Genomic DNA, 23,908 nt, shown 5'->3' with positions numbered 1-23,908 from the left:
TTGAATTCTAATATTTTATGGAATGAAATGCCATTCATACATAAATATTTAATAATTAACAGGACGTGGAACAACAAATTATAAAAAGTGACTTTAGATTGATACGGGTGTTAAATTCTTTGTGTCTGAGGTTTGGACCTCAAAATGGGTTGTTCCAACCATTTGTTGATGTAAAAATGCCCCTAATTCAAGATCAAGAAATCTATTTTGTATCTGAAGCAAAACTGTTTCAAATTTGAAACACTTCTGCAATGGTTCAAACTTCCATATTGCAACACAAATAACTCAAAATGTTTTGTACCTCCCTATCTGTTAATAATACAAATGGATATGATAGTGTGAATGCTGCATCCAAAATAGTTTTTCCAAAGGAAAATAATTAAGGTATAAAGTTTGAACTAGAAAATTAGTTTTAATTTTTTATAATGTGTATACACTTACCACAACAAGATTTCTTTAATATTTTACTAACATTTTAAATGATTTATTTATAATCTTTTTCATTAGGAATGGCACACAAAGAAAGAGTTTCCAGAAGGATACCTGTATTAAATTTTCTGAAGGAAAAACATGAGAAAACCTGTGGCACTTTAGAGGCTACTATATTCATTACTGCCTAAGCTTCATTCATTTATTTCAGCAGATGAGAGGGGACTGCTGACCATGAGTTAATAGGTTTTCCCTGTAGCATATTCAGCTTTTTATAAAAAACAACAACAAATCTATACAGTCCTGCCCAACTTGATATCTGAGTGCTTCTCCTTAGGAAGAGGACAGTCAGATTTTGTTTAATAGTTGACATCAGTCCAGAAAACATGTAATCCCACAAATGTTGTTCTAGGAATTACTTGAAGAAGTCGAGCTTATCATGTGAAAATATGCAAAGGAATATGTTTTCTTGTAGTGTAATTATCTGGGTAAATAAGACATGGCCATGACTAACTATTCCTATTGATTTGAATGAATTTGAAATATTACCAATTTGTCCTATACTGGAGGTATTAGTTGTTAATGTGTGATTTTTAAAAAATAAACTTAAAATGGTCACCTTGTATTTCTTGACTGTAAATTCCTCAGGATTACTATCAATTCTATAATATTTCATGAGCAAATAAATTTCTTCCATACTAATTTTAAAACATTTGGAGTCAAATCATATCCATGGTTAAAAACTTTGAATAACCAGAATCAAAATTTGGGAAAACTGGTATTTATAACTACATTTTTCAAGATGATGAAATGGTTGATGCACAAATTAAGACAAATATGATGAGGATAAAATGAACATGCACAGATAATTTTTCCATATTTTTTACAATGTGTGATGGTTAATGTGGAATCACATAACAAACCAAAAATAGACTTTGTGTAATTTAAACTGTGGAATAAAATCATGGTTCTGAATCCATTGTTTGAACAGTAATAAGCAAACGTATTGCCAATATCAAATAAAAAGAACTAGCTTTAAGAATTAATCAAATTTACACAAAGTCAAGTAGGTGAAAGGAAATCATTTGAGAAAAAAAATCTTTATTTGTGAAAGAAATATATAAATTTGTATTAGGCAAAATAGGGAACATACAAACAAAATATTTTACAACATGAACAAGAAATCACCAAAAGTGTAAATTATAATAAGTACAATAGATTTTAAATGTGGTAATAAAAAATAAAATTTCTTAAACCCAGTTTTCTTTTTTCATTGGTTTTAGGTAACTTCTGGAAAAATTTAATAACATAGAAATCAGTTGGCTAAAATAGGGTATGTTTTCTCAACTGCATTATAAAAATACCTTCCTTTCTTTCTTTCTAGTTATATGTACTTTTGAAACATTTTATAGAAAACCTATGTTCAGGTTCTTATCCAAACAAAATATAATTCAAAAATGCAGTTTTTCTGCCTCTCTGTGCTAAAAGACTGTAAGAAAGAAACAAAAATGTGTAGGATCAGAACATACTTTATATGTCTTCTTTATATTAACATATAACATTATACATATTATATGCCTACTTGAGGAGTTTTGTTCAAGAAAGAATAGCTTCCAAATATGTATTATATTCTAAAATTTCATAATAGTCTGTCTATACATAATATTAAGAGAAATACTGTAGCTGGTCTCTACTGGGGGAAAAAATGTGCCCAAAGTTCAACAATGAATTTAAAGCTTCTATCCCCTCTTCCTCCTCCTGTAGCACATATTTAAGAAGTTGAATGGTGAAGGACTTCCTGAATGATGGAGTTCTCCGTTTTAGATTTAATAAATGAAAATGTTTGTGGGACAGATATTGAGAAGTGGGGGGAATAGCACCAAATAAACAATCTAAAGTCTAAAGAAAATAATAAACCAATATATGTCACTGGAAAAGGCAACAGTTGTGGTATAGGTATATAGTTTAGAATTTAGAACTGTTTCACAGATTACCATTTTCTTATCCTGGTATTTCCTCTGTGAAAGAAACTCAGGTATACCATAGACGTTCTGCCTTTTTTACTGTGATACATATAATGAATTAGGTAAATATCTACATTTGTGACAAGAAATAACATGGATGCATATAAACCTTATGCTATGAATTTTGTCCACTGTAAGAAAATAATCAATTATAAACACATTGTATTTGCCTGTCTATCTTATGGGTATAGGTATATACATTTATATAAGCGCACTCACATGAAAAATGTTAGTCTGTACACATTGCAAACTTTTATAATGTTTTCTTTAAAAAAATAAGGTTAAAATGTAAATACTACAAGCTTATATTAGAAGAATATTCTTCATTTGGCAAAATACTCTTGTGAAAAAGTATACTGAATCTTAAAATACCTTAAAATATAAACAATATAACAGAAAATTCAAAATTCATTCCAGGTCAATCCTGAACTATGCATAAAGGGATGTTAATACAATGACTCTTTAGCTAAACAGAAGTAAACTACAACAGAGTAAACTTATCAAAAGGAAATAGAAAAGGAAATGTTTCGCTGGAAAACTTCCTTAACAATTTCCCTATTCACTGTGCTATTTTCTCTTAACATAAATCAACTTACAGAGTGCCCTTTTTTATTCTCAAAACAGAGAATAAAACATTAGACTCTGCTTCTCTTTGCTCTGTTCTTACATTCCAAGTGCATGAATTACTTGGACTTCCTGTTTCCACAAGGCACTTCTGTCTACCTCCGCACCATTATTATTCTCCAGGAAAAAAGAAGTGACTGACATAGCTCTGAGTTAAGTCAGAAACTGTTTGTACTGCATATCAAATTATCTCAATGATATAAGCATTTGAATAAATAGGAATCTGAATAATTACAGAAGCACCTATGCTTTGCAGAATGTCCCCGGTTTCTTTCAGGGACTGATGTTCTGTGTAATGAATGGTTGTTGCCTTTTAAACAAAGAACAAGGTGGATGCCAAACATACTGACACTGTTATTAGCATGTAAACTTTTCTGCTACAGTGTGTGCTGTGCTGTCATTTGAGAACAGGTCAACTAACAAGAAAAGATCTAATAACTTAAAAGTTAGGTTCCTTGCTACAAATATCTTCAAATGGAATAGAGAAAAAAAATACTTTTTTTAAAAAATCACATAAACTTAATGAAAATGGAGAGGAAGAAAATTCATTTTAAAAAATACATTCAGTTTTTTGTATTAGTTTTCTACATTGGTTCCCTCATATTATATACAAAGCTCAGATCACTGGTATTTGGACCAGTATCTGTGTAACAAAGGAAAGATTTCTCTCCCTTTAACAGTATGTAGGGCTACTAGTGTGCATATACAAAATGAATAAATTGTACATTAGGCAATATCAAAAAAGGCTTAGAGAAAGGCAAGAATGAATATAAAAAGCACAAATCTCAGGTTTGGTCAGTAGTTGATCTCCACAGAAAATTTATACAACAATGAGTTTCTTTCTGCTAGATCTAATAAGGCAGAATCCACTGTAATTAATATGACTTCTACTAATTACTAAAAGGTGTATATACAACAGCAAGAATTCTTTAATTAACAAGCACCTTTTCACTATACTTAAAGTATGGGCACATATATGTTCTTTATTATGCTGATGTTAAATTGCATAACTCTTTGGGATTCTGAGGATGGAAAAAACAATAAACATTCTCTTTATCAGGAATTTTAAAATGTTAACAATAATGTTAACATTTAAAATGTTAACATCATTGTACTCAAACAATCACTTTAATGATACAATCTGGAGCTAAATCTGTGCCTGTTACCTGTTGCATAAAAGCAGACCGCTCCCCAGATTCCATTTGCTGATTTTGAATACCATCATCCCTGTCCTTTGGTTCCTCTTTCACCTTCACAGCTCCAAAAGGTTTTCCCAAGTTCTGCAAAGAAATGCCACTGCTGTCATCCCTAATGCTGACACCAACAGAGGCAGCTCCTTCTTCCTGCATCAAATGCTCTCCTTGAAGTTCTTCTTCAGCTTCTTCCAAACTGCCAGGTTGTTTTAATTGTTCTATGGACTTAGAAAGCATCTGAAATAGAGAACAGGAATTGGATGAAAGAAGTAAACAGAGGAATATAAAGATAAAAAGCTACTTGGCTCAATTTTTTACAATGGGATTAGATGAGCAATTTTTAGTAAAATAATTTCATAAGAATAAACCACTTTAGATCTTTCAAATATAAAGTACTTAATGTGCAGTGGACAATAAAACTGAAACATAGCAAAATACACATTTTGTAAAATAATGTATATGTAAGAAATCCATTACAATATATACACAATTATATCCATACGCTTGTTAAGCCAAGTTCATAAATATCAAGTAGTCATATCATATAATATCATAGAAAACATATTAATGTTTTTACTTTTAAATATAGCATTTTCTGTAATACGTGGTGTTCCATCCCAAGTAAGAAATGCATTAGCTATAAGATTATTAAATTATGAGCTTAAAATTGAATAATCACATAACTGATCAGACTTTGAAGATTTCAGGATGGCTGATGGAAGTGTATGGCACAGGGCGAGCACCCATAAAGCCCTTCATGGTAGTGGATCTGGATACTTGAGAGACCGCCTTCTGCCAATTACCTCCTCGCGACCCATTAGATCTCACAGACTAGGCCTCCTCCGAATTCCATCTGCCAGTCAGTGTCGACTGGCAACTACGCGGAGGAGAGCCTTCTCGGTAGTAGCTCCGACCCTTTGGAACGATCTCTCCGTGGAGATTCGTACCCTCACCACCCTCCAGACCTTCCGCACAGCCCTTAAAACCTGGCTATCCCGTCAGGCCTGGGGTTAAAAGAATGTAACTCACCCCCACCCGAATGGTATGAATGTTGTGTTTTATTTTTACTTATGTATTGCTTTTATGTGCTATTGTTTGTATCCCCCTCCCCATTAGTTGTGAGCCGCCCTGAGTCCCCCCAGGGAAAAGGGCGGCCTATAAATAAATTTCAAATACAAAATACAAATACAAATACAAAATGCTTTTCCGATAGTTTGCCATCTCTGGCTGAGATAACTGGCAGGAGTAACAACATATCTATTAAGAGTCTGGAGCCAGAAACAACAGAGCTTTCCCTAAGTACACTTGCTTCTTGCTGTCCTCTACCCTTTGCACAAGGCTCGTTTTGCTTGGTTGTAGTCCAGCTATGATTTAGGGTAAAATAAGCTTAGCAGTTTGGTTTCAAATTCTAAATATTAATTTTATTTTAAATGTACTATATTTATTGGATGGTTTATAATAAATATAGTAGCTTTGAAATACAATTTAGAGTTTTTCGGTCTTCTGTCTTTACAGACAACTGCGTAGAGACAACATTGGGGAATAATGGAAAAGGATTAATTAGTGTGTGTTTGATTAACATCATGTTAGATAAATTTCAACATCTTTTGTAACAACTCTGAAGGAGAAAACAGATAATTATTTTTCTATTTATACCTGGCTAACTTCATACTAGTTAACAATATCTATATAAACTTTATCTTAAAGGTATCAGAACACTCGCATAGTTTTCAGATTGCATCACAGTCATTTCTTAAATGATAGAAAACGGACATTGGCTTTCTTTTATTCCTTTAGTTATTATAAGTGAACTCTTTGCAAAGTTGACAGTCTTGGGCTGTTGGTGTTTATGTTTACTTGTTGCGATTATATATGATTGAATAAATGAAGAAAATGCAAGAAGAAAATTAAAAGATCAGTAATAATTTCAATCGCGATCCCAGATTTGCTTCTGAAAACAATACCACATTTGGATAAGAGCAAGGAATAGCAGCATATTGATCTCTTCTAGTGTGATGATAAAACTCAAGATAGAAGCTGTACAAGGAAACACACATTCTCCAATTGCTTCCAAAACTACTGCAATGTATCAGGTATGTAAAGGAACTAGCTGCTTATCTTCAGAATGGACAAGATATTCAGACATTTGAAACATCTGTTGCTGAGCCACCAGAAATGGTTGCTGCTGACTGGTCAGTCGAAAAATACAAGCTAGAACATCTGTGTGACAGATAATCATCTACAGCTACATGAGTCACTGATGCTGGACCATCTGTAAAACATTCCATATGCCAGTTGCTCGGCATCAGGTGGGTTACCCTTAAAGAGAATCCAAGAGAGAATGAGATCCAGATTACAGCACAGTTAGGAAACATATTTATTTCCTCACTGTACTCCTTCTGCATGCTTTCAAGTTCAAAGCGGATTTTTTTTTCTTCTGTGATGCATTATAGTGCTATTCTTGCAGACCTGATAAGGCAGATGTTGCAACCCTCATGTGACATCTGGCATAGTTCACATAAAGAGCACATTTACAGCAACTTTAGCACTGATACATGAAATAAATTCCAAGCTTTTTTTTTGTAAACCTACATAATAGATTTATATATGCAAGTGAATTTTCAGAACATGTGCACATATAATACACATACAGAGAAAGTAGGCACCGATGTCTGTTTCTTCAACCCAACAGTAATATTTCCACAAGAACTGAAGAAATTTAGATCATTTGTCTGCTGAAATATCCTTAATTTTTTTTAAAAAAATAACTTTTCATCTTCACCAAATATAACTGACTACTTCCTTTCCATGGAATTGTCACAAGATGTCTCAGGCTCCCAGTCAGAGATCCAGGGGGAGAAACCCATATGGCTGTGGTAGGAAAGCAATTGGAGATCAACCTAATTTTGTAGAAGTGGGAAGGAATCAAGGATGCATTTATTTATTTCCTAGCAGCTGTAAAGGATGGAGAAACTGACAACTGAAAACAAGCACGAAGAAAAAGCTGGAAAAACCTTTCAAAATCAATAGTGCATTGTATTTGACCAAAGAGGCCAACCAGGCCATTAGACAGTCTCTAGGAAAGAATAAAATCCTATATTCATAAGATAGAGCAGTGTTTCTTAATTCTGGAAACTCCAACAAGATATGTGGAATTCTCAACAAGCTTGGAAGTCCACATGTCTTCAAGTTGCCTGATATGACCAATAGTAGGACATGGCAGGTGACAGGATAAATCAGGTTATTGGCCTCAGCTCCTATTGAATAATACCCCAAAGGCTATCTGATTACATAATTTTAAAGATATGTTTGACAATTGAGAATAAAGCATAGAAATTTTAGCAAGTATGTAGTGGGCTCCAGATCCCGTTTCAACCAATACGGTTGGAACGGGCCCGGCGTCACCCACATGGATGTGCGCGGCACACACACACACATGCGCAGCGCACACATGCATCATACCTGCCTGCAACACCTCTGCAAGACTCCGCGATGCTCCAGCTGCTCAGCGGAGCATTGCTCAGGCATTTTACGTGCCAAAGGCTTAAAGGACAGGTAAGGAGTTCAGGTGGGCAGATGGGCCATCCGGAGCACCATACTGGAAAGGTACCCGGTGCTCCGGGCAGGGTCCGGTATGCCCATACCGGAGCGTACCGCCTTCAACCCACCACTGTTCTAGATACTCAGAAGGAAGAAAAAAATCATGAACCTCCAAAAGATTTTAGCAATCCTCATTATCATTTGAAGCAGGATTGGCAATGTAAAGTATATACTTGTCTTCATACACGTTATCTTAAATATACAGATGCAGGCTATACAAGGCTTATTATTTAAATCTTACTCAATATACAGAACAGCTACAAACAACATACAAAGATTTTTCTTAATAGATACCCCAGGGAAAAAATCGTCCTAATCATTATAAAAGGCCAACTGTTAAGCTACTTTTTATTGTTTGTTTAGTATTTGTATTGTGTGTACTCGTATATATGTAGCTAAACAGAGATAGACACTATCTTAACATTAAAGTGAGAACATTCAAAATGGTATCAGCAGACAATAAAGATCTTCATATGCTTCAAAAATGATTTGGAATAAGGAGGTTGCACCTTCTGCAAACACACTTGTAACACCATTTATTAAAGATGCCCAGCTTTTTCCAGGCTTCCATGTGTGCCTGAAAAAAGTATGCAAAGTTGAATCTTTGTTAAACTGAAATTGTCAGGCAACATCAATAAATAATGAAAAAGTGCTGTGCTCATTATTATGTAGAGCCTGAATCACTCTTTTTCAATCATTTCTGAAGCATTCACATTCCTGGTAATATCTATACTTTACTATTTTAGAAAATCACTCAAATACTTCTAGATAATTTATCATTTATAATCTTCCACACTTCTATAATAATTTAAAATTGTATGAAATTTATTTATATTATCTGTCCTGAATATTTTTTAACAAGAAAAGTCCATAGAGATTTTCAGTCATCCAGGTCATGGTTGTCCCAAAGATGCTTTTTCAGCAGGCAACTGGACTTTCTTGTTTTTTTTCTTTGAAGATGTTTCACTTCTCATCTTTTGTGCAATCAAAATCTGATTTGATTGCATACTATCTGTCCTACCTTTTTGTTTTTATTTCTTCACATGTTTCTTATCCCAAGGGTACTTTTTCAGGAGACAACTGGACTTTCTTTTTTTGTTTTTGTTTTAAAGATATTTCGCTTCTTATCCAAGAAGCTTCTTCAGCTCTGACTGGATGGTGGGGAATGGAAGGATTTATATTTCTTGCAGAGTGGGTCACAAAGAGGAATCTTTAGAAGAACCTCCAAGTGCTTCAACAATCCTCTAAAAGTATGCAAATGACCAGCTGTCTGCAAGGAATATAAATCTTCCATTCCTCACCATCCAGTCAGACCCGAAAAAGCTTCTTGAATGAGAAGCAAAATGTCTTTTTAAAAAACAAAACAAGAAAGTCCAGTTGCCTCCTGGAAAAGTACCCTTGGGATGAGAACATGTGAAGAAATAGAAACAAAAAGGTAGGACAGATAGTATGCAATCAAACCAGGTTTAAAAAATTTAGAATCTTATTCATCATCTTAATTATTTTAATATTTTTATTTGAAAAGAAGTAGATGTTCTCTTTGAAATGAATATAGAGTTAAAATATGCAATTGTACATACTGAAATTTAATCTTCAAAAATAAGTTTTACTACCTATTTTATGTGAGTGGAAAATTGGTCTTTTAATCTGAATTTGAATAAGCATTTATTTAAAAATCCAAATTGTTGTGATCCCCTCCTCCGTCCAGTAACGAAAGCCGAGACAAGCTTAAGTGGAATGTCCTTTAATAACAAGACCAGAATCTTGGTGGCTGAAAGCCAAGTAAAAGAACAGATAAGGACCTTGGCAGCAAGTCCGACAAACCTTGGCAGCAATTCAAACAAACCTTGGCAGCAATCCAGCCTGCCAAGTTAGTTTCTCTTTAGTCAAAGCGTTGACTTCTGCAAGAAGTGCGTGGCACAAGCAGTCTTTTTTATAGTCTGGAGAGAAGCCTAATGACCATCAGCTGAGCGTAATTACCTCCTGTAATTACGTAATTGCTCCTGACGCCGAGTAGCTCTTTGATGGCGTGCATCCAGGAACAACTTACTGTTGGTTTCTGGATCACTCTCCCTTGTCTCCTCCCCACTGATCCAAGGCTCAGGCACCACCTGGTGGCCAACCATTCTCTCTGTGCCCTGCTCAGAGTCAGAACCCTGTCCAGGGTCTTCCACATCCTCAGGCAAGGACCGACTCATAGGGCCCCTTGCTGTCGGAGTCTGGTGACAGCTCCAACGGCTCCTGCTGGGCCATAACACTAATATAATATAAGGATTATATAAAGAAATATATAGTCCCTGATCTAGAAATATAGTTCTTTAATGAAGAATGTATATATTTGAATTAATAACTAGATTCAATTTTATATATTTATATATTTTTTCTTTATAAACCAGTGTTTGCAAGTTATTAAAATGCAAAAGAAATTAACTTCCAATTTTTTGTATCCCAGAAATTACGAGGAATTTGCATGTCCATCTAAACCAGGGGTGCCAAACCTAAGGCCTGTGGGCCGGATCTGTCCCATGGATTGTTTAGATCTGGCCCATGGGGCCATCCTGGAAACAGTGAAGGACTGGGCTGTGGTGCTTCTGCGAGTGAAAATGAAGTTTGGGGGGGCTGCAGTTGACCCCCCCAAAAAACTCCATTTTTTCTGCCTGAAGGGTAGCAAAACAAACTAAAAGTAGAACAAAACAAATGGAGAATGTTTCCCTTTTTGCATTTGAGCATCCAAGAAGGGACAGGAAAAGAGAAAGGTAAAGAGGAAAGACAAATAAAAAGATGGGAAGATGGGAAGAGAGCAACAAAGGAAAAAGAAGGAAAAAGGGAAAGGAAGAAGAAAGGAAAATGAAGAAAGAAGAAAAAAGAAGAAAAGGAAGGAAGGAAGGAGATTATAATGAGAGGGAGGAAGGGTCTGGGGGAAGTCCTGCCATAGCATTTGGCCACCACAGGTGCCCCCAACACAAGTGACACAAGCTGCCCATGCTTACCCTGGCCATACCCACCTGCCCCTCAAGGTCAAACACAAGTCTGATGCACCCTCAATGAAATCAAGTTTGACACCTGTGATCTAAATAGTGGCAATGGGAGGGGAAAGAGATGGAGAAAGAGAGAGGAGAGTTTTACTCAACATGAAGATCTAAGTAAGCTGACTACTGAATGCAGTACACAGATAAACTCACCAACTTTACTCCCAAGTGTCAACCGTCCTAAAATAAAACTTTCCTGCTGTTCTTGAGATTAATACCCATGTAGATATTCAAAGAACAAAAGACTCAAAAGGAACAACTAAAAGTACTGCCTACTGAGGCTTGACTTTCAGAGACCAAACCCCCACTGTAGGGAGGAGGAACCGACCAGGTGGTTCCGCCCCAGGCGACTTATGGACCCTCTGAGGTTCCAGACGGAGCTTGGGGTTATTCCTGATACCCTCGCCCGCAGTCCGGCGGAGACTCTGGTTGCTGCTTGGAACTCGGCAGCGACGGAGTCTCTTAACCGGATTGCGCCTCTACGGCCGCTCCGAGGCAGTGGATCCAGGAGGCCCCCTTGGTTTACTGAGGAACTCAGGGAGAGGAAGCGCTGGAAGAGACGCTTAGAGCACTTATGGAGATCCAATAAATCCGAATCGAACCGAGCACTTTTAACATCTTGCATCAGGGAATACATCAGGGCAATTAGGACGTCGAAAAGAACTTATATTGCCACCCTGATTGCTTCCGCTGAGTCGCGCCCAGCCGCCCTGTTCAGCATAACCCGTTCCCACCTAAATAGGAGGGATACGGGGGATCCTTTGCAGGGTAGGGCTGAGGATTACATCCAGTTTCTAGCGGACAAAGTTGCTCGGTTTCGGTCGGACTTGGACTCCAATCCCACAGACCCAGCCGAGGCACTAAGGGATAATCTGGTAGGCCATCGCTGGGTTGAGTTTCAGGCTGTTGCCCCTGAGGACGTGGACAAGGCCATGAGAGCTGTGAGTGCCTCCACATGTGTACTGGACCCGTGCCCCTCCTGGCTGGTCGTCAACAGCAGGGAGGTGACACGGGGCTGGATCCAGGCGGTTGTTACCGCCTCCCTTTGGGAGGGGGTCTTTCCCCCTGCTCTTAAGGCGGCAGTGGTGAGACCCCTCCTGAAGAAACCATCTTGGATCCAGCCGTTCTTAACAACTATCGTCCAGTCTCCAACCTCCCCTTTGTGGGGAAGGTTGTTGAGAAGGTGGTGGCCTTTCAGCTCCAGCGGTCCTTGGAGGAAGCTAGGTATCTTGACCCATTCCAGTCTGGCTTCAGGCCTGGCTACAGCACAGAAACCGCTTTGGTCGCATTGACCGATGACCTCTGGAGAGCCAGGGATGGAGGCCACGCCTCCATCCTGGTTCTCCTTGACCTCTCAGCGGCTTTCGATACCATCGACCATGGTATCCTTCTGCGACAACTGCGGGAGATGGGGGTGGGAGGCACTGTTTTACGGTGGTTCTCCTCTTACCTCTCGGACAGGTCGCAGTCGGTGTTAGTCAGAGGGCAGAGATCGACCCCTAGGCCCCCAACATATGGGGTGCCGCAGGGTTCGGTCCTGTCCCCCCTACTTTTTAACATCTACATGAAACCGCTGGGCGAGATCATTCGGCGGCACGGGATAAAATACCACCAGTATGCGGACGATACTCAGTTGTATCTGTCCGCCCCGTGCCAACTCAATGAAGCGGTGGACGTGATGAACCAGGGCCTTGAAGCTGTTAGGGACTGGATGAGGGTTAACAAGCTTGTGCTCAACCCAGATAAGACCGAGTGGCTGTTATGTTTCCCTCCCACCAATTCGGCAAGTATTCCATCTCTCAGGCTGGGGGGTCAAATATTACGCCCTTCAGACAGGGTCCACAACTTGGGAGTCCTCCTGGATCCACAGCTGACTTTTGAACACCATTTGTCAGCTGTGACCAGGGGGGCATTTGCCCAGGTTCGCCTGGTGCACCAGTTGCGCCCCTACCTGAACCGGGAGGCTCTCACAACAGTCACTCGTGCCCTTGTGACCTCTAGGCTGGAGTACTGCAATGTGCTCTACATGGGGCTGCCCTTGAAGAGTATTCGGCGACTTCAGCTAGTCTAGAATGCGGCCGCGCGAGCGATTGTGGGTGCACCTCGTTTCACCCACATAACACCTATCCTCCGCGAGCTGCACTGGCTACCTGTCAATCTCCGGGTACGCTTCAAGGTGCTACTTGTCACCTACAAAGCCCTTCATGGTAGTGGATCTGGGTACTTGAGAGACCGCCTACTGCCAATTACCTCCACTCGACCAATTAGATCCCATAGATTAGGCCTCCTCCGAGTTCCATCTGCTGGTCAATGTCGACTGGCAACCACGCGGAGGAGAGCCTTCTCGGTGGCAGCTCCGACCCTATGGAACGATCTTCCCGTGGAGATTCGTACCCTCACCACCCTCCAGACCTTCCGCACAGCCCTTAAAATCTGGCTATCCCGTCAGGCCTGGGGTTAAAGACCGTAACCCACCCGAATTGTATGAATGTTGTGCTTTTAATGATGTACTGTCTTATGTGTTAATTTGTTTGTTTTCCCCTCCTTCGAATTGTAAGCCTCCCTGAGTCCCCCCAGGGAAAAGGGCGGCATATAAATAAACTATTAGATTAGATTAGACAACTAAAAGTAGCAAAATAAGGGGCTTTAGAGATAAATTAGGTTGCATGCTCTCTGCAAAGTACTCTAAGAAGCATGACATAAATTCCTAAGGGAGATAATTTATACTAGTCAGTTTAGCTAAAAGCAATATTATGTACAGATCCATTGATGCATTTAATCACTTCTGGCAGTAAGCAGCTGTTTATTTAAATATTGAAAACAGAGTTTTCTTCTTTCAACCTGAATAAAATCCATTGAGAGAAATTGTCTTCATTAAGTAAAAATTAATATTTTATAAAAACAGCAATATCAAAGCAAATATTGCTATAATAACTCAAAAATATCTACTGTAGATGATTAAGAATCATGTGAATTACAAGATGGAACAATTATCTATTGATAATCTTGACTTCTTTACAATTAAGAGTTCCATACCACAGTGTAAGATTGCAGTTCACTTCAAATATTAGGAATCTGCCATAATATTCTAATATTATGAATGTTTTTACAATCTTGAGGATCAATTTTTGCAATTTACTCAAGGCATTTTTGTGACAAGAAATCATGGGCTGTAACTTTAGAAACCCCTGGATATGGAACCCAAACTAATAAAAATAATAGAAGAGTTTGGTGAGGTGGCAGAACTCAAAATAAACAAGCAAAAAACTAAGATGTTCACAAAGAATCTCACAAATAAACAGAAAAATGAATTAACTGAAAAGATGGACATGCAAATAACTAAAAAAGTAAAATATTTGGGAATCTGGTTAACAGCAAGATGTACAATTATTAAAGAAGACAACTACATTAAATAAAGACACTTGGAAAAATGGAGAAATCTACAATTGTCGTTGGTCAAAAGGATAGCCACAACAAAAATGAATATTCTATCAAAATTGCAATTTTTATTTCAAGCAATTCCAATAAAACTAAGAAAAAGGTTTTTTGAGGACCTAAACAAATTGATTTTAAAATTTGTTTGGCAAGGCAAAAAACCAAGAATCAAACTGAAAATGATACAAGAGACCAAAAGTAAGGGGGAGGGGGTGGACTACCAGATTGGGAGCTATAATACCAGGTTTCAGTGCTCACATGAGCAAAAGAGTGGCTAAACTTGAAAAACAAAAGAATATTGACCTTAGAGGGACATGGCTTACAATTGGGTGGCATGCATTTACATGGTATGGGAAAAGTAAAATACATAGATACTTCCAAAGGCATTATATCAGAAATGCTCTGCTCTCTGTATGGGAAAAAATCAAACAGAAAGATTACATGAAAATACTAGTCTGGCTATCTATGATTGAAGCGCTAATACATCCAAATGCTCTTGAACTGGAAAAAAATCATAAAGTATAAAGATATCCTAAATGAACAAGGGGATTTAAAATCGAAACAGGAACCAAAAAAAAAACAAGGAATTGATTTGTGGCCATATATCCAAATACAAACGAGATACAAGAAAGATGCAGAAATATATGGATTCTGTGAAGAACTCTTAGAACTAGATAATATATTTCTAGGGACAGACGATAAAGAAAATAAATTATATAGCTACTTATTGAATTTTAGAATGAAAAATATAAAAGAAACCATGACAGTATGGACCAAAATTTTTGGATACTATAGAATTAGACAATTGGCAAAAACTTTGGGAAATAAACTATAAACTAACTATGTCTACAGCATATAAAGAAAACGTTTACAAAATATTCTACAGATGGCATTTGCCACCAGCAAGAATGGCAAAGATGTTCCAGAACACATTGCCAGTGTGCTGCAAATGTAAACAGATACCAGGTTCCTATTACCATATGTGATGGACTTGTCCAATGGCAAAAAAATATTGGTTAAAGTTAAAAAGGTGGTTAGAAGAAATGTCAACATTTCTTTAGGTATATTACTGGGAAAATATAATAAAAGAATTACATATTTAATATTATATGTGGTAATGGCAGCAAGAATTATGTACATACAAAATTGTAAAAACATAAATATTCCAATAGATGAAAATAAAAGATTAGACTGTGCTGAAATGGAAAGGTTAACAATGAAAATTAAGGATAAAGAGGAAACAGAGTACTATTTAACTTGGGACCTACTTTATAAATGGTTAGACAAGAGAATAGAAGCAGAAATTAGTAATTTATAATTAAGAATGATAAATAAAATAAAAGTTTATGTATCTATCAGTTGTGGGTTCCAGATCCTGGTGCAAACGGTACAGTGCAATGGGGCCAGGCATCCACCACATGCATTCGTGCAGCGTGTGCGTAAGTGTAGTTACCGCCCGCGACTCTTCTGCGATGCTCCAGCTGCTTGGCGGAGCATCACGCAGGTGCCATATGCTCCATGCGCGTGCACGGAAGCCCCAAAGCTCAAATACAGGTAAAGAGCGTGGGTGGGAGAGTGGGCTGGCCCTCCAGAGCACCATACTGGAATGGTATCTGGTGCCCCAAGAGAATGAGGAGCTGGATGGAGTCACTGAAGCAATCGGAGTGAGCTTAAATGGACTCCAGCGGATGGTAGAGGACAGGACGGCCTGGAGGTATGTTGTCCATGGGGTTGCAATGGGTCGGACACAACTTTGCAATTAACAACAACAATCTATTTTATAGGCACTTGTGATACATGTCTTCTCCAGATTTATGTTCCAGGAGGACTAGGTTTCATATTTGTATCTTATAAAAGGGTAGATTTGCTCGAAGTTTTGTTGAAGTGCTCTTAAACTATGGCTGAAACTCAGCTCTCAGCTCTCATTTTTTTGTAGAATTCAGGCAGATGTTTGAGATAGACAAAGGCAAATAAATTGGCAGTTAATTTGAACAAATGAGATGCTCTGTTTAGGGAAATGGATTAATCTGGATTTTTTTTTTAAAAAAACAGATCTTTGGTATTAAGTATCTGTACTCCATTGAATAATTAATAAATGAATAATTCTAAGTGAATAATTTATAGTTCTCCTGAATTCAACTCTAGCATGGAAACTTTGGAAGGTCAAAAATAGTTTTTAGCAATCTGGACTAGGTCTTTTTGCCTTTGCAGATAATGAATAAATTTCAGTTGATCCAGAATACAAATTTTAATTTCATGTGATCTGAAACTGATAGAAATAGATCAGGAAAAGAATATTTGAATTCTATAAATACTGATTGAGAGTGCAATCCAGTGTGTGTGGCTCAGTGTGTTTATGTGTGTATGTCTCTCTGTGTGTAGGAAAAATACATGCAGGAGTTCTTTCATTCAAATATACACAACCATCCTCAGTTATATCAATTCAAGGGTGCATACAACTTGAAATGTACAACAATGGAAATTGGTTGCTTAAAAATAAGAAAATAGAAAGGTTATAACAGGATTCAAATTGGGTAATGATGTGGAAGAAATTGGATAGAATGTTACAGTACTTTTTTTTCTTTCTCTCACAATATGAGAAGATGAATCTGAATCAGAGAGAGGCAAAGAGTCAGATTATGGTAGGAATATTTCACTTTTTTCCTAAAGGTCATGACACACAGAAAAGACTGGGGCCTGAGGTAAGTTAATGCTTTTATCATCCTTATAAAAATAATGAAAGTTTATAGATAGCACTAGGCTGAATTATACAGATTTTAGCAAACGAAAAAGAAATGAATCTTTGCACAGAACATCTAGTTTCAATCATACAATTACAGATGGCTATCAATTTTTGTGAGGGCAAAAGAAGAAAGAGATGACAGAGAATAAGGTGGATGGCTGGAGTCACCAAAACAGTAGGTGTGAACTTAAATGGACTCTGGGGGATTGTAGAGGACAGGAAGGCTTGGAGCAGGGGTACCCGTTGGTCAGGAGGCCCCATATCGGAATGCTCCATCCACTCATTCGCTTTTTCACTTGCCCCACCCATCTGTACCATGCTGCCAAAAAGTTCCCAAAAGAATAACCAGAAGAAGAAAAACTGCTGAATGGCTGGGGGTGGGTGGGAGGATATTGTGGAAGAGAAAAGAGGCAGAGGGCTGCTAGAAGAGTGTGCACAAGCTGTGGGTTCTAAAAAATGCCTGAATGAATCCAGGAAGAGGGAAGAGGCAGAGGGGCTGGAAGATATTATAGGAACACACGCTTCCAGTCCCTCTGCCTCTTTCCTCTTCCTGGATTCACTCAGATGTCTTTAAAGCTCACAGCCTGTGCACAGCACACACTCTTCCAGCCCCTCTGCCACTTCCCTCTTCCTGAATTCACTCAGACTGTAATAGCCTCATAAGTCCTCGGACTTACGAATGACAGCTCGGCAGCAGCCAGGCGCGTCTTAGCCAATCAGGCGCGCCTGCGAGTTGCCGGGCTGTCATACGCAAGGCCATTGGCTCGTCCGTCTGACAGCTCCATATAAAAAGCTGTCAGATGGAGGAGAGGTGCCGGTCTACTCACAGTTACTGTTCTTGCCTGTAATAAAGAGTTCTTGAAGGTTACCTCAGACGCCTCTTCTTCTTTTGTATTGCCGCCGATCTAACACAGACATTTTTAAAACTCACAACCTGTGCACACAAGACATTTTTAAAACTGACAGCCTGTGCACACGAACACACTCTTCCACTCTTTTAAAAATGAGTGAATCCAGGAAGAGGGAAGAGACAGAGGGGCTGGAAGTGTGTGCATGTGCACAGGCTGTGAGTTTTAAAAATGTCTGAGTGAATCCAAGAAGAGGGAAGAGGCAGAGAGGCTGGAAGTGTGTGGGCTGTGGGTTTTAAAAATGTCTGAGTGAATCCAGGAAGAGGAAAGAGGGAGAGGGGCTGGAAGAGTGTGTGTAAGATGGTCAGTAATGTTGAAGACTGGCGTGGACAGCTATATTTCCTCTGTAAGTAGCTGTTTTATTTTTTTATGTACTTATTTTATTCTTATTTAAGTAGTAAGTGCACAAAATAATAAATTTTCTTTTTTTATATCTTCTTTTTGTAGGTCATTCTTTGGGGCAAAGAATTTAGTGACAACAATTTGGCCACTCCCACCCAGTCACATGGCTGCCAAGCTACTCCCACTCGGTCACATAACTGCCAAGTTACTCCCATTTGGTCACATAACTGCCAAGCCACTGCCACTGCCACTCAGTCAAACTAATCCCACCCAGTCACATCCCCTCCCTTTTGAATTATGAGCTGCCCTGAGTCCCCTTAGGGAAAAGGGCGGCATACAAATAAAGGCAAACTCAAACACATGATCACCAATTCACTCCCACCTGGTCACATGACCACCAAGCCACTCCAACAAAACAGGCCACACCTACAGAATAGGTTCTAAAAAATTTTGAAACCCACCACTGGACTGGAGGAACGTTGTCCATGGGGTCACAATGGTTCGGACACAACTTTGCAACTAACAAAAACAAAAATCATTTTTTAAAAAATGATAAAATAACAACTAATGGTTATTAGTCATCCTGACTATATTTTATGCCCTAGATCAGAGGCACTATGCCCCTTAATGCTAGATACTAAAGTAGTAAAGCACTATAGTAATTACTGCTTGAAAGTTTATTTGGGGAAAATAGTTGGCTACAGGGGAAAACAAATATGGGACCTGGCAGATTTTATTTTTAATATTTCAGATGACTTAAAATAGTTTAGTGTGCATGGTGTAATAGGAATGGCATCTTTTACATCAGAGATACTTGAAACAGTAAAAGTTCTATTGCAGTGTCAGTGTTTTGATACCTGTGACAATTTGTTTAACTGGAACTGCCAGAATCCTGTTCTTTTTATTGGGCAGAATGGAGTTCTAAAAATTATGATCAAAGGACTCTAGAAGGAAACAAGCTGTCATCTTGATAGAATTATATTAAATCTGGCAACAGCAAAGTATCTTTAAATAGGAAGCCGAGTTCAGGTTTCCACACATCCATTTTTCAGAAAGTGAGGGCAAGACTCTCTGCTGACTTCTAGATGAGATGTCAAAATTTGCATCTCAGCTAAAATGTTTTGAGAAGGTCACTGTATTGCATCCCATAGGTATAAACCTCCAATGAGAAGGGATAATGTTTCCTACATCAAAACATGGGTTTCTGAAACATGACAGAAGAAGCTATCTGGTTTTTTTTCCCTTTCACTAAATTGAAATATTGCTGCTCCAATTTACTTGTTTCTTTTTTTTTTAATAGTAGAAATATTCCAAAGAAATCTGTGTTTTTTGGTCTCTGTTAGTTTTTGTAGTTATCATTTGAATCACTGTGTTGGTTTATATCTGGAACTGATTATAAGAGAAATATAATTGGATCAAATACTTTTTAAACATTGAAAATACAAAAAATATTCTTACTGGGGGAAATCTATAATAATATAGTTTTTCCAGTTTTTATTAATAGAAAATAGTAGGATTTATTATTAGAACTACTTTGGCTTCCCACTTGGAACTATAAAAACCAGGAAATATTATTTTGTATTTGGCAGACCATGTTGCATTTCTAGATGGCTGTATATGGCTATGAATGTCTGTGTGATATAATAGTTAAAGAACTGGATTAAGTTCTTTAACTGGGAAGATTCATATTCTAGTCTTCATTTAATTATAGAAGCAATCTAGATAAATAATTCTCCCTCAATTCTTGAGAAGAAAACTATAAAGGATTCATCGACTTCATAGTTATGAAGAAATCCTCCATCAAGGAACTCAATGATTTCAGATAGGTTGCTCTAAAATCTGCAGTTATGAAGCTCTTTGAAAGCCTAGTGCTGGCCCACCTCACAGACTCACTGTTATACCTCTTGCAATTTGCCTACCGAGTAACTAGATCGACAGATGATACTGCCAATATGACTCTGCACTACATCCTACAACATCTTGAATCTCCAAAGACCTAGCAACGGTCCTCTTTGTAGACTTCAGCTCAGCATTCAATACCATCATTCCAGATATTCTTCTAACTAAATTAAATCAGCTAGCTGTAACTGACCATATTTGCAAATGGATCATAAGCTTCCTAACAGACAGGAAGCAGAAGGGGGAGCTAGGCAAAAATCACATTAGATGCCTATACAATTAGCACGGGAGCTTCCCCTCCCACCCCGGACTGTGTACTCTCTCCACTTATCTTCTTTCTATACAGCAATGACTGAATCTCAAAAGATCCATCTGCTAAACTGTTGAAGTTTGCAGATGATACAACAGTGATTGGTCTCATTTGAGACAACAATAAATCTGCATACAACTAGCCTTGTGGTGCAATCAGAACAATTTTGAAATAAATACACTCAAAACCATAGAAATGGTGGTAGAAACCCTCCTATACTACCACCTCTTACAATACTAGACAATACAGTATCAACAGTAGAGACCTTCACATTTCTAGGTTCTATCATATCTCAAGACTTAAAATGGACACCTAACATCAAAAATGTTATCAGAAAAGCACATCCAAGTACGTTCTTTCTGTGCCAACTGAGAAAGCTCAAACTTCCCAAAGAGCTGCTGATTCAGTTCTAAGAGGAATTATTGAATTTGTCATCTGCACCTCTATGACTGTCTGCTTTGGCTCTGCAACCAAACAATACAGAAACAGACTTCACCGGATAATTAGAACTGCAGAAAAAAGCAATTGCTACCAACCTGCCTTCCACTGAAGACCTGTATACTGCACAAGTCAAAAAGAGGGCTGTGAAAAATATCTACAAACGCCTAACATCCTAGACATAAATTATTTCAACTTCTACCATCAAAACAACACTATATATAGGGCACTGCACATCAGAACTACTAGACACAAGGACAGTTTTTTTCCTGAATGCCATCATACTGCTAAACAACCAATTCCCACAATACTGTCAAATTATTTGGTAAGACTATTTAGAAAGACTGTATTACTCTTATTCTTTTTATACTTCCTAGTATGATTTGATTGCTTATTAGCAACCTATGACTGTCACTAAGTATTATATTTTATGATTCTTGATAAATGTATTTTATTTTTCTTTATGTACATTGAAAGCATATGCACCAAAGACAAATACCTTGTGTGCCGAATCACACTTGGCCAATAAAGAATTGAATTCTCTTCTCTTCTATTCTTTCACTAGACTAGCTGGGTTGGTTACATTGCAGACCAACCTTCAATGAAGAAGTTTTTATCTTACAGTGGTTTGGATGATTATAATAATTATCTTAATTAATTAATATAACAGAACTAATAACATGCCTGAAAACATAAGAAATCAATATCAATTGAAAACAATTTTTATGGAAAAAACATGAAATGCAGCTAATCATTATGCTGTATTTCTTGAGGAAAAATATCAGAGAGATTTTGTCTTTCAAACAGTAATAAAAGATTGCTTTTCCTCAATAGCAAAATATATTGAAAAACCTAGGAAGTTCAAGATATACCAATGCCATCTTGATTAAACATATGGAACACATAGTAAATGAAAAGCCCAGTAGAGTTGAAGTTGAGTAATCAAAACATCCAAGTTGAGAGAGGTTAACATGCAAGGATCAGATCTAAACTTTGAAGTTCTCTAGTCTTCATTTTTCCTAATTAAAATGAGATTTAATAATCAAACCACTGTATAAACTATATAGTTAAAATCCAGGTTGTGTTTCTAATTTGATTGGGAATTTTAAGAACATAGAATAATAGGAATGAAAGATAACCTAAGATAATCAGTAGCTCAAGGGAGGGGGGGAATTACCTAGTGAGATGGATGTAACATATTTTGAATTTATTTTTGTCATATGATTATATCTACTATCACAAAAAGAGAAAAAATAATTTGTACTCAGGAATCCTAGAAGTTGCCTAAATAAACTTCTATAGGAAAAACATATGATGTGTTAAAATCATGAAATAGATGTATAAAATACATTACAAAATATTCTATCATTCAAAACTATAACATAAAATGAACATATAATAGATAAATGATGACAATGAATAACTATATTCTGATCATTAGTCTTTTTAATTGTAACAAAAAATGTATAGGCCCTTATGTAGCGCCAATGAATGTGTGCTACATTTAAAATGGGACTACTTGTTAATTTTATGCCTTGTTGTTGTAAATTAAAATAACTGTTTCTGTTGTGTAACATCATGCATAATGGCCTGTTTAGAAAATATGTAGGCTATATATGAACTATCGAATCTCAGCTTAATAAGTGGAACTATATATTAGCCTTGGATTACTGTTTCCATTCTCCCTAATGCATGCATGAATATAAAGCAGAATTCTCCTATTAATGTGATTGAAATCTTGGCTTTTTTCAATACTTACAATCTGTTTAGGTGAAATAGAAAGTGATGATTAATTGAGTTCTGATCTGCTTTCAAAAGCACTTGCAGACATAAAAGGGATGTTGCAGAAAAGATTTGTTAATATTTTTATATCATTAAGCCAAAAATGCTGTTGTATAATCACACTCACAGAAAATTCTGATACTTGGCAATGATTTTTTTTAAAAATGAGCAAAAGTACCTCTCCTATAAACTGAACTTATATCTAGCCATTTTTGTCTTGAATATATGTGTTTTACTGCACTCTGTCATGTATTGCACTCATAAAAACTTACTTTGTTCATGTGAATTTGCTGCTGGTACTGTTTCTGCTTCTCCAGAAACTGCTGATGCTGTTGTTGAATGACAAGTTGAGCCAAGGTGCTCTGGGGGAGGGGAGCAGACTGTGTTCTGTTTAGTGGCCTGTGTCGAGGTAATTTATGTGCAGCTCTTAGCCCAGGTGAGACACTTTCATTGGTTGCCAATGGTGATGGTGGATGAAAAGGCCCTGTACCTGCAGGTCAACAACATACATCTCATCAAAAGAAAAGCCAATGAAATGTAAGATCATAGTTATCATTTTTCATAAAATTGGACTAATTAAATATAGACTTAGGCATGTGTGATATTTGAATCACCAATGTACATTTTTCTTTCAAACTAAAGAGAAAATTTACTGCAAACAGCAAATTGAATTAGTATCTGCAATTGGATTTATCATAAAGACTGCACATATACACGCTTGGTTTTAGTGCTCAAATTAATTTGCATAAAATGGGTCATAAATCCTGATGTCCACATTGAATTGATTTTCTGAATAGAACCAACAAGTCAAATCAATACAATGATTTGGACAGTTGGAATCAAACTGGAACAAATTTATCTAAAGTAGAAAATAGCTATTTATTAACACAGTATTAATATTTCTGTTCCTTTTTTTTAAAAAAAGTATAACATTAACATTTGATTTAGTATAAAATAGAAATGAAAGAAATGATTGCATGGTGATTACATTAATATTTTTTTAAACGAAATATAAAAGTTAATGAATTTGATGAAAGCAGAATCCTGATAGATAAATGTAAGTACTTCATACTTCTGTCCTTTGTATCTCTTCTAAAAGATTTGAATAATCAGATTTCTGATCCTGACAATTAATATATATTAGAAATTATC

General features: G+C 37.1%; 1 protein-coding gene across 1 annotated transcript in view; it reads right to left on the bottom strand.

The window, feature by feature from the left end:
• Positions 1-4,192: 4,192 nt before the first annotated feature.
• Positions 4,193-23,908, bottom strand: part of HDAC9 (histone deacetylase 9) — a 102,732-nt gene continuing 83,016 nt past the window's right edge. Inside the window, exons 11-12 of the mRNA XM_032236996.1 lie at positions 23,029-23,246; positions 4,193-4,507 (exon numbers count right to left, since the gene is read on the bottom strand). Coding sequence (XP_032092887.1) covers positions 4,193-4,507; positions 23,029-23,246 — 533 coding nt within the window. The remainder of the gene's footprint in view (positions 4,508-23,028; positions 23,247-23,908) is intronic.

This window comes from Thamnophis elegans, chromosome Z (assembly GCF_009769535.1).
Source record: "Thamnophis elegans isolate rThaEle1 chromosome Z, rThaEle1.pri, whole genome shotgun sequence".
Classification (NCBI taxonomy): domain Eukaryota; kingdom Metazoa; phylum Chordata; class Lepidosauria; order Squamata; family Colubridae; genus Thamnophis; species Thamnophis elegans.
This window is presented reverse-complemented; position numbering and strand designations above follow the sequence as displayed.